General features: G+C 36.9%; 2 protein-coding genes across 5 annotated transcripts; both read left to right on the plus strand.

The window, feature by feature from the left end:
• Positions 1-2,314: 2,314 nt before the first annotated feature.
• LOC131343404 (BOLA class I histocompatibility antigen, alpha chain BL3-7-like) lies at positions 2,315-6,777 on the plus strand. Of its 3 annotated transcripts, none has more exons than XM_058375073.1 (8): positions 2,315-2,476; positions 2,750-2,841; positions 3,869-4,129; positions 4,236-4,502; positions 4,793-5,074; positions 5,161-5,259; positions 6,333-6,427; positions 6,563-6,777. In XM_058375073.1, exons 2-7 carry the CDS (start codon positions 2,772-2,774, stop codon positions 6,392-6,394), a joined length of 1,041 nt encoding a protein of 346 aa, XP_058231056.1. In that variant the 5' UTR covers positions 2,315-2,476; positions 2,750-2,771; the 3' UTR covers positions 6,395-6,427; positions 6,563-6,777. The 3 variants fall into 3 exon arrangements, with proteins under 3 accessions (XP_058231056.1, XP_058231055.1, XP_058231057.1); XM_058375072.1 differs by having other exon boundaries at positions 2,318-2,476; positions 2,743-2,841; XM_058375074.1 differs by lacking the exons at positions 6,333-6,427; positions 6,563-6,777 and having other exon boundaries at positions 2,322-2,476; positions 2,743-2,841; positions 4,793-5,209.
• Positions 6,778-10,305: 3,528 nt separating this feature from the next.
• Positions 10,306-15,163, plus strand: LOC131343402 (BOLA class I histocompatibility antigen, alpha chain BL3-7-like). Of its 2 annotated transcripts, none has more exons than XM_058375071.1 (10): positions 10,306-10,415; positions 10,611-10,654; positions 10,747-10,850; positions 11,124-11,215; positions 12,243-12,503; positions 12,610-12,876; positions 13,168-13,449; positions 13,536-13,634; positions 14,664-14,752; positions 14,888-15,163. In XM_058375071.1, the coding sequence occupies exons 4-9, from the start codon at positions 11,146-11,148 to the stop codon at positions 14,717-14,719; spliced, it is 1,035 nt and encodes a 344-aa protein (XP_058231054.1). In that variant the 5' UTR covers positions 10,306-10,415; positions 10,611-10,654; positions 10,747-10,850; positions 11,124-11,145; the 3' UTR covers positions 14,720-14,752; positions 14,888-15,163. The 2 variants fall into 2 exon arrangements, with proteins under 2 accessions (XP_058231054.1, XP_058231053.1); XM_058375070.1 differs by having other exon boundaries at positions 10,309-10,415; positions 11,117-11,215.
• The last annotated feature ends 254 nt before the right edge of the window (positions 15,164-15,417 follow it).

Below are 15,417 nucleotides of genomic sequence, written 5' to 3' on the forward strand. Positions count from 1 at the left end.
AATAAGATTCAGGAGAGTCCTGTCCAATCAGACTTTCATCTTGGATGGAGGGTTGTTGGAATTGTTGTACTTGTTAAGACAGTATCACAAAGTTATTAGCAAAAGCTGTAACTGTTTTATCATCATGCCAAAGTGGGGGAAATATAGAAAGTCCTACTGAAAAGAATGTAAATATGTGATTATAAAATAGAATAGAATAGAATAGAATAGAATAGAATATCTTTATTGTCACCTAACGAAATTAGGTGCTTTACACATTACACAGGATACACAAATTACACGTTAGACACTTAACATAGTGTGAAACAGTTACGCATATTACACCAAAAATTTACACATATTGCACGTATCGCACTCTACCCATATGTTAAATATGAACGTAACAATTGAATTATGATGCAAGACACATTATTTGGCACACACACACACACACACATACACACGCATATATATGTATATATATATATTTTACAGGTAGCTAACGTAGTGTGTGTGTGTGTGTGTGTTTGCTTGTTTTGGGATTTCTGTTTGTTACTGTATTAGTTATCACAGTATGCATTTTGAGCTAGTATTTTTTAAATGGGCGGGGTTTAAGTTGTAGTTGGGCTGGAAATCTTCAGTCCAATCTGGCAACACTGGCCATAGTTAGTGTTGCGTCAGAAGGAATCCCACAGGAAGCTGTATTTCTCTGCCATGTAGTTTAATATTACAAAAGCCTTGAAAAATGTCTGTGAGTATTTACTTCATATTTTTCATTGTTTATAGAGTGCAGTGCAATTTAAAGAGACGCGAGTAGAAATTGTATTTTCAAAAAGATAAAATTGATTTGTTGTTGTTTTTGATTAAAAAGTGGTTTGTTGGTTTTATGGAAAGCAACATGTTAAATATGTTAAATATGAACGGATCGACTGAACTATGATGCAAGACACATTATTTGACATTTTCCTTATTTGTATGTTAAGTTTTACAGTGTTTCCTTCAAGTAAACTACACTCAATTAAAACCTGGCATCTGAGTCTTTCTTGGAGGAACCTGTCAGGCTCAATCACTTCAACAGTCATCGGGCAGAATAATAGTAATAATGTTATCTCTGTTCTTTTCCGTGCTAAAGCAGAGGATAACGAGGTCAATCTTATCCAGGTTTATTACATTTTATATTTTTTTGGGTGTCTAATAATTTGAGTGTGCATGCTTTCTGAAATGTTCTTTTGTTATAACAAAATGCTAAATGATATTGATATATTTTTAAATGGTATCAGTTCAGAAGTTTCCATTTCCCTTTCTGACTGTGTTATAAATACATTTTTAATGACGTTTATTTTAAATCAGCCTCTGAGCTCCTTCGTATCCTCTGAGCAGCTTTTCTGCCTCTGCATGAAGAAATGTAAAAAAGTGTAATAATTGTATATTAAACTGATTTATTATTTCTATTTCATCGTCTCCGCTGTGTTCTCTGTGTCATTACAGGATCCTGACTCTGATTCTGATCTACAGCTCTCTAAGGTTAAAACCAAGAGGAGACATGATGAAATGGAGTATTCCTTTGTTGTGTTTTCCTCTGTCAGTCAGTAACACAGCAGAGTCATGTGTCTACATCATATCACACGCTGATTACTGATTACTGATTACTGACCTCTTACACATTTCTGATGGTGAGTCAATGAAGGAATGATCACATTCACAGAGTATCATTTTATTATTATTTTTTGAAATAAAACATGAAGCAAGAAAATAATGAAAGGTTGGTGTGATGAAGTGCTGAGTGTGTACATCAGCTGCTAATAGTATCAGCACATAGCATGATGCAATTTAATTCTAATAGAACACATAAAACACATATGTTGTACATTTCTGCTCCTGTTTACACATAACGAGGACTACAATAACAGTGCTGCTCATCATTTCATTTCACTCCATGACCACCCCATACTGCTGCTGTCTACACATTGCACATTTCACACACTTTATATAGTTTGTTATTCATTACAGTTGTACTTTTTACATTTTTGTGCATATTTCTACAGATTTCTACATATACCTCGCGTTATTTTATTTATATTTTATTTATATTTTATTTTACCTACTGTAAAAATTTCTAAACTGTAGTTTTTATATTTTATATTTTATTCTGCCCTTATTCCTTTTTTTCCTTTTCAAGGGTCAAAACAGTAAGCATTACACTGCATACCATACTGTGTACGATTATATATGTGACAAATGAAATTTGAATTTGAATATGATTTGAATATGATTTGAATATGATTTGAATTTGTAATGACATCTTTGTTTACATTATTTTGTTTACCCACTCGTTAAACTGGTTTTGTGTCGTTCCACTCCTACATGTTCTCTTTTTTGTTTTACTTTGTAAGTGGCCCATAATCACAGGATCACACAGGAGACACATCATCTGCTCTGCTCTGTGTCTTCAGTTAATTCTCTTCTGCCAAATGTTTTGATAAAAAACCGAACTGAGGTAAGCACAAGCTCATAAACCCATCATAAATGAAAATTGCAGGTGTTTTCTTTTATACTGTGATGTATTTCTGAGTGAAACTGAGTAAAGCCCTGCGGCTCGGCTTTATAGTGAAATGTGGAGAGGCTGTGAAATAAGTAAGACTGTGCTGCTATTAAATTATATTCCTTCACATGTAGGGAAGAGTAAGTATCATATGTTGGAGTATTTCCTTTTATTAATGGCAGAAAAAATTCAAAATGTGGAAATTCATAACCTTACCCTAGTCTACAGGCTCAGTCCTAACACTTACTGAATGGACCTCAGTCGTTCCTCACTGAAAATCCTGCTGTTCCTCATCACTGCTTGTCCTCAGACATCTGCAGGTGGGTTTTTATTATTCAATTTTTAATATTTAAATGAAAATGCTGGCTTTTGTACATAGAGAACACATTTAAACCACAGAGAAAAGCTTGTTTTGGTGTAGATATGGATGAATAAAAGCTATTGTAACGTCTGGGACCCCCGCCCTATGCGGGGCTCGACCCCAGACGCCCGTGGTGTGTGTGCGCACGCCAGCACGCGGTGTAATGAGACCCATGCGCAGGATTCAGCGAAGCACTGCTTTTATTACATTTAAGACGCGACATAGGGAAACAAACGTAACACTAGACATGGCGTGGTTAACTAAACTAAACTAAACCTAGACCTTAGCTTGGACATGGCACTTAAACAAAAGCCCAACAGAAACCACGGTACAGATAACAATCATGGACAAGGACACAAACACAAGGATCCCTATTTATAGGGGTAGACATTAGGGCTAATGGGATACAGGTGACACAATCAGGATAGGACCAATAGGAAGGGCGTAACAAAAGACACACAAAGAAGCAGGCTTCCAAGGTTCACCTGCCAGCGCCCTCTCTGGGCCTGGCAGGGAACTGTCCAGCTGTTCCTGACAGCTATTGCCATGGAAACAATTTAATAATAGGATGAGTTCATTAATATAAACCTGTGATTTTCAGCTGCATTTCTGTCAGAGCTGCTGGTATAGAGAATTAATCAACACCTTCTGACCAATCAGGATTCAGATCTCAGCAGCACTGTAGGATATGTTTTAATGACTGTTTAATAAAACACATCTCTATATGAACACACTGTTTCATTCTCATAATTGTAGTGATTCCCCACAGTACAGTGGGATGAAGAGTGAAAAAGAGCAAATTAATAAAATCAGATGTGATAGTTTTATTGATATCCTCTATCCGGTGTTGCTCAGAAGAGTTCAGTTCTCTTTTCAGTCTGCTTCCTTTCAAGGTTTTATTTTCTCACACAGTTGTTCCTTATCACTGTTGTCTTTTTCTCGGAATCTAAATCTACATCCAGATTTTTGTTGTGATGTTTCAACAGTCAGACACTCTCTGCGGTATCTCTACACTGCTGTCACACCAGGAATTAATTTCCCAGAGTTCACTGCTGTGGGTCTGGTGGATGGAGGACAGATTGTGTACTATGACAGTAACATCAGGAAGATGATCCCAAGGGTTGAATGGATACCGAAGATCAGTGATTATGATTACTGGAACATAGAGACGGAGAGTACATTGAGTGACCAGAAAGATCTCCATCATCTGTTGCACACTGTAATGAAAAGCTTTAATCACACTAAAGGTGAAGATGAACGTAAAATTAAAATGCTTAGTAACAGTCAGAGACAAAGCTGTATATAAGTATCAGATTCATCACACAATGTGTGTGTGTGTGTGTGTGTGTGTAGGACTTCATACACTCCAGAGAATGTTCGGCTGTGAGCTTAATTTTGACTGGACTGTTAGAGGATACAATCAGTTCGGTTATGATGGAGAAGATTTCATCAGTCTGGATCTGAAAACTGGAACCTGGACTGCAGCTAAACCTCAAGCTAAGATCATCAAGAAGAAGTGGGATAATGATCCTGGTTATACTGTACACTGGAAGAACTACCTGGAGAACATCTGTATCGAATGGTTAAAGATGTACATGTTTTACAGCAGAGAGAGGAATGGTAAAGTGTGTGATCTGTTACTGTAACACACAAACAAACACACAAACACTACACTCTCCTGTGATGCTGTTGTGTTTTGGTTAAGATGCAAACAGTAGAGAAGTTTACACACGCAATCTGTACATAACTTATTTCAGCTGTAAACTTTCCCCCTGCAAAAATTCTACTATCTTTTCCATCTTGATAAAAAAACGTCCTCAGCAGGAATACAGCTTGTTCCTCATCAGGGTTCACATGAGGAGTTTCTATATGAAGAACAGAAGAGACGTTTAATATTTCTGTCTCTGCAGATCCTCCTACAGCATCAGTGATCCAGAAACACTCGCCTTCTCCAGAGGTGGTGTGTCACGCTACAGGTTTCTTCCCCAAAGCAGTGAATATCTTCTGGAGGAAGGACGGCCGTCTGGTGTATAAGAATGTGGAATTCAGAAATACATTACCCAACCAGGATGGAAGCTTCCAGAAGAGAAGCATTCTGAAAGTCCCAGCTGAGGATCTGCAGAAACACACCTACACCTGCGTGATTCAGCACAGCAGCTTGATGGGGAAGTTAGTGCTAGAAGTACCAAAAGGTCCTGATCAACTCCACATACAGTATAAACAATAAATCTGATTTCCTGATGCAGCAGATAATAAAGACTCTGTGCTGATTTAACAGGTGGAGGACTGATGCCTATCATCGTTGGTGTTCTCGTGGCTCTCGTTGATCTCGTTGCGGTTGTTGCTGGAATTATGGTCTGGAAGAAGAAGAACTCTGGTGAGTGTGGAATAAAATCACTGTGAAAAACAATCGTACGTAATTCAAAACTATTGTATGTAATTCTGTGTTTTGTAAGAGTTGGATTCCAAAATGTACGACTATGACAGTTTACAGACACAACGCAGCTTATGCCCACGAATGTGCTGTGTGAAACCACTGTCAGAAATACGTCATCAAGCCCACAGGCACAGGCAATACTATGTGAGGGAAGATAAATCGATTTTTTTTTATTGCAAAAAACACGAATACAATAAGGCAATACAAGATCATAAGAAGATCCTTAAGAACAGAGCACCAATAAAAATGAAAATAAACTAAGAAAAAAAACCTTCTAATAGTTTACATTTCTGCAATAACAAGTCTTCTAAAAAGTCTTCTAAACAGTCTTCTTCCAGTTTTACATTTTAACAATCTTACAGATTTACAGTAAAACCAACATTCCTTTTGAAAAACAGAAAACAATGGCTTTGTTTTAAGGAACTTAAAACAATATAAAATTTTGTATTTCATAGTTTGAACTCAAAATTTTCCCCAAAATGAAAATAATATTCAGTACAAATGAAGTATTCACATCTTCCATTAATAAACCAAAAATTATATCATGTTTAGAAAATGGAGAAGACAGCTTGATCGAAACTTTAAGCCAATCGAACGTCTCAGACCAAAAGGCTCTACTGAATGAACAGTCAAAGAATCTTGTAACAGAGATGTGAAAACTAGAATTGTGTCTGTTGTACTCTAACAAACAGACAAAATTTTATATCTGTAAACTGTCGTAGCCCAACTCTGACAAAACAAAACAAAACTCTGACGAAACAGAATTACATACAATAGTTTTAAATTATATACGAGTAAATTAAAATTACACACAAATGTCCTGAATTACATACGATTATTTTTCACAGTGATTTTATTCCATAGGTGAGAGAGTGATGGAAACAGATGTGAGGTTTTCAGAGAACAGATTTACACTTTCTAATTCTTGAAGGAGATTTGATGAATATTTTACCTGTTTTTAATCTGAACTGATGAACTGATGAATAACTGTCTGTCCATCATCTGTGTTTCAGGCTTCAAATGTATTCCAGCCTCTGAAGAGTCTGGAGAATCTTCCTCCGACAAGTCTGACTGATGTGACTGTGTGTCTTCCTGCTGAACTGAGAGAGTAAGACATGATGATGTTTACAGTGTCATATGGAATAAAAATCTGTGTGTGGACTGAAAATCCAGCAGAAAAACCTGAGCTCACATTAAATCTCAGCTCAGAGCTGATCCTGTTTCTTTCTCTCTGTTTTTCTAGGAGAGACCAGGAGATGGAGATGAGGACAGGATTTAAGTTTGCACAAAAACACAATGGGGCATATGGTGGAAGGGACAACGCTGTTTCAGATATCTAACTTGAGTGTAGTATCTATCTATCTATCTATCTATCTATCTATCTATCTATCTATCTATCTATCTATCTATCTATCTATCTATCTATCTATCTATCTATCTATCTATCTGTCTGTCTGTCTGTCTGTCTGTCTGTCTGTCTATCTATGAAGAAGCTCTGTCTGATTCTTATAATTAAATTCTTATAATTAAATCAGTTGTAAATACTTTGAGATTAAACTCATCCACCAAACAATGACAGTTCCTTGTGTTTTTTTTTTTTTTTTTTAATTAATTTTTATATTTTTTATATCAATCCACTTGCTGTGGGTTTATATCTTCTAGCCGCTAGCTGCTTTCTGTTAAGTAAGAGTGCTTTATCAGTTAAAGTACTGAATGTATTTCAGCAGTTATAACATAAGAGTTTCAACACAAAAAAGAAGACGCAAGCTAACATCAACATTATCGCTGCCTCAGTTACATTGTGTAAAATTATATAACCAGCTCTAATCATTCAGTGCTAATATTCCATCCGTTCTTAGACACCATGGACCTAGATATCTTAATCGTTGAGAAATAGTGATGCAGTTATGTTGCTAAATAGCGCCATCTACAGTCTGAGAGTTTGAGAGTTTCTCTTTTTTCTCTGGGAGTAATGTGATATTTCCTCAGTTTAATGTGTTTTTTCTGCACAGAGCTTCTGTATTTCTGGGAGTTCCTGAGCTAATGTAGTGAAACTGAAAACGATATTCCTGGAACAGAGTTTTCATTAGGGCTTTTCACACCTGAAATTGTTAAACCCCGGATTAATGGAATCCTGTGTTATCTGTAATCACGTTTCACACTGCTCATACTATACCTGGGGTTAACTGTTAATCCTGGGTATTCATTACACATTCCTAAACCCCAGGTGAACGTTCTTATTTGCATATTTGTGGTGTCAGTGTCACTGATCGGATGAACAGCAGGCAACCTGTGTACACGGCGCACATTTCTGGTTACTGATGTGACATGAGCCTTACTGCTTGATTTCTGATTGACTGTCTGTTGCCAAGCGTCCAGCAGCAACAAGCAAACACCACACCATTTCACACTGAACAAACTTATCACCGCAATGCGGGGTTAGCAATTCCAGAGCAGGGTTTCAAATGCGGTGCTAACACCGCTTTCAAATTACAGGTGTGAAACCTTTCTTTACCTAGGGTTAAAAGCTGTGTTTAGAACGAAGATAACAGGGTTAAGCGCCGTGCAAAAAGCCTAATTGTGTGAATGCCGTAAATAAGTTTTAACCAAATGAATTCTCTACAGGATCCTTAAAGATGGATTTAAAGAATAATTTCTGCAGAATGAAGCACATTTCTGTCCTTCTGAAAGTCCTGTTCTTCCTCACCATGAGTTTTCCTCAGGTTTCTGCAGGTAGGAGTGATTAATGATCATGAATAATTGCTGTGTTGTGTTCATGTGTACATGTGGGCATTAGGTAAGTGAGATATGACATGAAGGCGGTGCTGTTATACAGTAGAAATCACTCCTGTGTTGTCTGATGAATCCACTCACCTTCAGGAAGTGAATGAAAGTTGCTGTGTTTTGGGTCACAGTGTGTTTTTGTTGTAGATGTGAGCCGCTAAACCGAGCCACAGGACAGAGGTGTAGAAATGCTGTGTATTCTGGGGATTTGGACCAACAACAAACAGAGAAAACACTGGATGTGACACACAAAATGTGTTAAACTAAATATAGAGGAGAGCAGATACAACTGTACCATGATTTTGTAAGGAATAAAAATACTCATCGAGTGTTTAAACCACAGATTTCTGATAAACATTATACATATTTACTTCATCCTTCAGTTCTATGAAAGAAGCTGTGATTTCTGTAGTCTGTTATATGGCTACAGTGGCTGAGGAGCAGGTTTCTGATTGAGGTGTTACAGATGTACCTCAGGTCATGTCCAGGCTTTCTCACAATCTGTCAAACATCCATATAACATTCTGGACTCAGTGATTCTCAAACTCCACGGGGATTTTCTATTTTTTCAGACAGAAATTAAGACATGCTGTATCTGTATACCCTGTGCACATAAAAAGTCACAGAAACCAAACAATGATTTATTAATTACTGATTTATTCATCCACTTTCTGACCACCTCATCACAATCCTGAAGAAATCCTCTGGATTTCTGTTTAAAATAACACGTTACTAAAGATATTTTAAACATTACTGTTGGTTGAATTTGTTTATTAACCAGAAATGCTGTGGAATTCTGGAATATTGTTGTTGTTGTTGTTGTTGTTGTTGTTGTTGTTGTGTGGTATTATTTAAATCAATACTGTTTAAAATCCTCTCTTTATTTTACAGACACACACTCTCTGCAGTATCTCCACACTGCACTCACACCAGGAATAAATTTCCCAGAGTTCACTGTTGTTGGTCTGCTGGATGGAGATCAGTATTTGTACTACGACTGTAACATCAGGAAGATGATCCCAAAGACATCACATGTCACTACTCCACAGATCCTAAAATTACTGATTAAATTAGCCCTAAAGGAGAAAGTCAGTATAGTAACAAGATGTTTAAATAGTGTGTGTGTGTGTGTGTTAATGATTACAGATTGTACAGATGCCCTGGTTGAGCACTAGGTGGCGCACTGAAACATATCACCTCCTGTTTACTCTAATTAAAAGGTCAGTAATTCATAAAAACCTGTTACTTCACAACTCACACTGATTATAAATACGAGAAAACACTGTAACTTTAATCCCTCTAATACTCAATTATGTTTCATTTTTTTAAGACATATTTTTAATGAAGTATCCAGAATGAAATGTTAGCAGTTCTATTTTAAGAAGAATATATTTTTAATTTAAAAAATATATACACTCCTTTTTTTCTGTGTTTTACATTATCATTTAGGACAGTGTGTGGCGATGAAATACTTGATGAAATATTTAAATAAGCTATAAAATAGCTTTGTAATGCATTTGTATAGATTTTGTTAATTAGCTGCTGTAGTACTAATATTTATCTGTGTGTGCGCGTGTGTGGACATTGTGGGCACAGTGTAACCAGTAGGGGGCAGTCAGAGTACCTTTGTCCCAGAGCACCTGTATGATTCTTAATTATTTGATTATATAATTAAATACACTACAGTGTGTGTGTATTGTGTGCATTATGTATTAGAAGCTTGTAACCGCTTTTAAATTTGTTGTTATGGAAACCGATTCACTAGCTTTGCTTGCTATAATGATTCAGTGAAGTAATTCAATTATTTTGAAATGACTGAGTCTTGGTGCAGGAGTCGCTGCCTAATGAAAATATTGTAAGGTGGTGTTCCTAAATAGAAGGTAGAGTGACTCTCTACCAGAGTCACTCAATTAAGATCAAGGTCAAGATCAATTAAAGAACAACCACCATCACAAATGTCCTCTTAAAACATGGCAACGAGTCGCCTAAAAAGTCAGACAAGTTATCTGACTCACTGAATCACTACTGGTTACAGATAAGAATCAATTCATTATACACACAGCTTTTCCAGTTTGTCTGGTAACGCTTGACACATACTATGACCTGCACATACTATGCTGTAAATGTAAATATACTTTCCCAGTGGATCTGATGGTAGATTTTATTTTGTTTTGTTTTTTCTCTATTTTATGATAGATATTCTATTGAAGCTGCAAGAATGGGAAACTTTTCACCAAATGTTACAAAATGCTTTCGGAGTTTCAAGTCACAGAGCATTTTATTTAATGGATATGATCACCATAGTGAAAATAGTAAGAAATTGTATATTATTTATTATATTTTACAGTATTATTACTGGTACATATTTTACCTTACATGCCACTCCAAAAATGCTTCTTTCTTTCTTTCTTTCTTTCTTTCTTTCTTTCTTTCTTTCTTTCTTTCTTTCTTTCTTTCTTTTACTATTAAACACTGACATTAATATTATCCATGTCTATTATCCATAGCTACATGTACATATGCTACAGATTCTACGCACAGTCTCTAACAGGTTTATGTCAGAACATCTTGTTTCCCTACTCATTAAACTGGTTTTGTGTCGTTCCACTCCTACATGTTCTCTTTTTTGTTTTACTTTGTAAGTGGCCCATAATCACAGGATCACACAGGAGACACATCATCTGCTCTGCTCTGTGTCTTCAGTTAATTCTCTTCTGCCAAATGTTTTGATAAAAAACCGAACTGAGGTAAGCACAAGCTCATAAACCCATCATAAATGAAAATTGCAGGTGTTTTCTTTTATACTGTGATGTATTTCTGAGTGAAACTGAGTAAAGCCCTGCGGCTCGGCTTTATAGTGAAATGTGGAGAGGCTGTGAAATAAGTAAGACTGTGCTGCTATTAAATTATATTCCTTCACATGTAGGGAAGAGTAAGTATCATATGTTGGAGTATTTCCTTTTATTAATGGCAGAAAAAATTCAAAATGGGGTAAGGTTATGAATTTCCATAGTCTACAGGCTCAGTCCTAACACTTACTGAATGGACCTCAGTCGTTCCTCACTGAAAATCCTGCTGTTCCTCATCACTGCTTGTCCTCAGACATCTGCAGGTGGGTTTTTATTATTCAATTTTTAATATTTAAATGAAAATGCTGGCTTTTGTACATAGAGAACACATTTAAACCACAGAGAAAAGCTTGTTTTGGTGTAGATATGGATGAATAAAAGCTATTGTAACGTCTGGGACCCCCGCCCTATGCGGGGCTCGACCCCAGACGCCCGTGGTGTGTGTGCGCACGCCAGCACGCGGTGTAATGAGACCCATGCGCAGGATTCAGCGAAGCACTGCTTTTATTACATTTAAGACGCGACATAGGGAAACAAACGTAACACTAGACATGGCGTGGTTAACTAAACTAAACTAAACCTAGACCTTAGCTTGGACATGGCACTTAAACAAAAGCCCAACAGAAACCACGGTACAGATAACAATCATGGACAAGGACACAAACACAAGGATCCCTATTTATAGGGGTAGACATTAGGGCTAATGGGATACAGGTGACACAATCAGGATAGGACCAATAGGAAGGGCGTAACAAAAGACACACAAAGAAGCAGGCTTCCAAGGTTCACCTGCCAGCGCCCTCTCTGGGCCTGGCAGGGAACTGTCCAGCTGTTCCTGACAGCTATTGCCATGGAAACAATTTAATAATAGGATGAGTTCATTAATATAAACCTGTGATTTTCAGCTGCATTTCTGTCAGAGCTGCTGGTATAGAGAATTAATCAACACCTTCTGACCAATCAGGATTCAGATCTCAGCAGCACTGTAGGATATGTTTTAATGACTGTTTAATAAAACACATCTCTATATGAACACACTGTTTCATTCTCATAATTGTAGTGATTCCCCACAGTACAGTGGGATGAAGAGTGAAAAAGAGCAAATTAATAAAATCAGATGTGATAGTTTTATTGATATCCTCTATCCGGTGTTGCTCAGAAGAGTTCAGTTCTCTTTTCAGTCTGCTTCCTTTCAAGGTTTTATTTTCTCACACAGTTGTTCCTTATCACTGTTGTCTTTTTCTCGGAATCTAAATCTTCAGCCAGATTTTTGTTGTGATGTTTCAACAGTCAGACACTCTCTGCAGTATCTCTACACTGCTGTCACACCAGGAATTAATTTCCCAGAGTTCACTGCTGTGGGTCTGGTGGATGGAGGACAGATTGTGTACTATGACAGTAACATCAGGAAGATGATCCCAAGGGTTGAATGGATACCGAAGATCAGTGATTATGATTACTGGAACATAGAGACGGAGAGTACATTGAGTGACCAGAAAGATCTCCATCATCTGTTGCACACTGTAATGAAAAGCTTTAATCACACTAAAGGTGAAGATGAACGTAAAATTAAAATGCTTAGTAACAGTCAGAGACAAAGCTGTATATAAGTATCAGATTCATCACACAATGTGTGTGTGTGTGTGTGTGTGTGTAGGACTTCATACACTCCAGAGAATGTTCGGCTGTGAGCTTAATTTTGACTGGACTGTTAGAGGATACAATCAGTTCGGTTATGATGGAGAAGATTTCATCAGTCTGGATCTGAAAACTGGAACCTGGACTGCAGCTAAACCTCAAGCTAAGATCATCAAGAAGAAGTGGGATAATGATCCTGGTTATACTGTACACTGGAAGAACTACCTGGAGAACATCTGTATCGAATGGTTAAAGATGTACATGTTTTACAGCAGAGAGAGGAATGGTAAAGTGTGTGATCTGTTACTGTAACACACAAACAAACACACAAACACTACACTCTCCTGTGATGCTGTTGTGTTTTGGTTAAGATGCAAACAGTAGAGAAGTTTACACACGCAATCTGTACATAACTTATTTCAGCTGTAAACTTTCCCCCTGCAAAAATTCTACTATCTTTTCCATCTTGATAAAAAAAACGTCCTCAGCAGGAATACAGCTTGTTCCTCATCAGGGTTCACATGAGGAGTTTCTACATGAAGAACAGAAGAGACGTTTAATATTTCTGTCTCTGCAGATCCTCCTACAGCATCAGTGATCCAGAAACACTCGCCTTCTCCAGAGGTGGTGTGTCACGCTACAGGTTTCTTCCCCAAAGCAGTGAATATCTTCTGGAGGAAGGACGGCCGTCTGGTGTATAAGAATGTGGAATTCAGAGATACATTACCCAACCAGGATGGAAGCTTCCAGAAGAGAAGCATTCTGAAAGTCCCAGCTGAGGATCTGCAGAAACACACCTACACCTGCGTGATTCAGCACAGCAGCTTGAAGGAGGAGTTAGTGCTAGAAGTACCAAAAGGTCCTGATCAACTCCACATACAGTATAAACAATAAATCTGATTTCCTGATGCAGCAGATAATAAAGACTCTGTGCTGATTTAACAGGTGGAGGACTGATGCCTATCATCGTTGGTGTTCTCGTGGCTCTTGTTGATCTCGTTGCGGTTGTTGCTGGAATTATGGTCTGGAAGAAGAAGAACTCTGGTGAGTGTGGAATAAAATCACTGTGAAAAACAATCGTACGTAATTCAAAACTATTGTATGTAATTCTGTGTTTTGTAAGAGTTGGATTCCAAAATGTACGACTATGACAGTTTACAGACACAACGCAGCTTATGCCCACGAATGTGCTGTGTGAAACCACTGTCAGAAATACGTCATCAAGCCCACAGGCACAGGCAATACTATGTGAGGGAAGATAAATCGATTTTTTTTTATTGCAAAAAACACAAATACAATAAGGCAATACAAGATCATAAGAAGATCCTTAAGAACAGAGCACCAATAAAAATGAAAATAAACTAAGAAAAAAAACCTTCTAATAGTTTACATTTCTGCAATAACAAGTCTTCTAAAAAGTCTTCTAAACAGTCTTCTTCCAGTTTTACATTTTAACAATCTTACAGATTTACAGTAAAACCAACATTCCTTTTGAAAAACAGAAAACAACATTTAACATATGCAACATTTAAAATTTGTATTTTAAATGTTGAATATAAAATTTGCCCAAAATGAAAATAATATTCAGTACAAATGAAGTATTCACATCTTCCATTAATAAACCAAAAATTATATCATGTTTGGAAAATGGAGAAGACAGCTTGATCGAAACTTTAAGCCAATCGAACGTCTCAGACCAAAAGGCTCTACTGAATGAACAGTCAAAGAATAAATGTACAGTCGTTTCAATATCAACATCACAAAAGGTACAATTACTCTGATCAATATTAAATCTATATCTAAGAAACTCTAAAGATATAGATATCAAATTTGAAAGTGTACTTCCTTGGCTTTGGGGGTTATGGGAAAGGAGAGATACATGGTTCTTAATTTAAAAATAGAGCTCTTGGGGAAAAATGTGAGTCACGTTATTTCAACTAGCTTGATGTGAAGTTTTCAGAGAACAGATTTACACTTTCTAATTCTTGAAGGAGATTTGATGAATATTTTACCTGTTTTTAATCTGAACTGATGAACTGATAAATAACTGTCTGTCCATCATCTGTGTTTCAGGCTTCAAACCTGCTCCACCCTCTGAAGGAGAATCTTCCTCCGACAAGTCTGACTGATGTGACTGTGTGTCTTCCTGCTGAAGTGAGAGAGTAAGACATGATGATGTTTACAGTGTCATATGGAATAAAAATCTGTGTGTGGACTGAAAATCCAGCAGAAAAACCTGAGCTCACATTAAATCTCAGCTCAGAGCTGATCCTGTTTCTTTCTCTCTGTTTTTCTAGGAGAGACCAGGAGATGGAGATGAGGACAGGATTTAAGTTTGCACAAAAACACAGTGGGGCATATGGTGGAAGGGACAACGCTGTTTCAGATATCTAACTTGAGTGTAGTATCTATCTATCTATCTATCTATCTATCTATCTATCTATCTATCTATCTATCTATCTATCTATCTATCTATCTATCTATCTATCTATCTATCTATGAAGAAGCTCTGTCTGACAAAAGAAAGAGTTCAATTCTTATAATTAAATCAGTTGTAAATACTTTGCAATTAAACCCATACACCAAACAATGACAGTTCCTTGTGTTTTTTTTATTTTTATATTTGTTATATCAATCCACTTGCTGTGGGTTTATATCTTCTAGACCAGGGGTCGCAACCTTTACTATCAAAAGAGCCATTTTGCCCCCTCTTCCACTAGAGAAAAATAGTCTGGAGCCGCAAAACATAATACAGCTGATAAACTTTTAAAAGTTTGAATCTTTTTTAATTTTACCTGTTACAACAACAGAATACAACACACAGAAG

The sequence above is a fragment of the Hemibagrus wyckioides genome, linkage group LG22, assembly GCF_019097595.1.
Source record: "Hemibagrus wyckioides isolate EC202008001 linkage group LG22, SWU_Hwy_1.0, whole genome shotgun sequence".
In the NCBI taxonomy this organism is placed as follows: domain Eukaryota; kingdom Metazoa; phylum Chordata; class Actinopteri; order Siluriformes; family Bagridae; genus Hemibagrus; species Hemibagrus wyckioides.

Coding starts and splice junctions, on each gene's coding strand:
- LOC131343404 (XM_058375073.1), top strand. CDS start 2,772: ATGGACCTCAGTCGTTCCTCACTGAAAATCCTGCTGTTCCTCATCACT. Junction 2,842..3,868: donor TTGTCCTCAGACATCTGCAG/GTGGGTTTTTAT, acceptor ATGTTTCAACAG/TCAGACACTCTCTGCGGTAT. Junction 5,075..5,160: donor AGTGCTAGAAGTACCAAAAG/GTCCTGATCAAC, acceptor CTGATTTAACAG/GTGGAGGACTGATGCCTATC.
- LOC131343402 (XM_058375071.1), top strand. CDS start 11,146: ATGGACCTCAGTCGTTCCTCACTGAAAATCCTGCTGTTCCTCATCACT. Junction 11,216..12,242: donor TTGTCCTCAGACATCTGCAG/GTGGGTTTTTAT, acceptor ATGTTTCAACAG/TCAGACACTCTCTGCAGTAT. Junction 13,450..13,535: donor AGTGCTAGAAGTACCAAAAG/GTCCTGATCAAC, acceptor CTGATTTAACAG/GTGGAGGACTGATGCCTATC.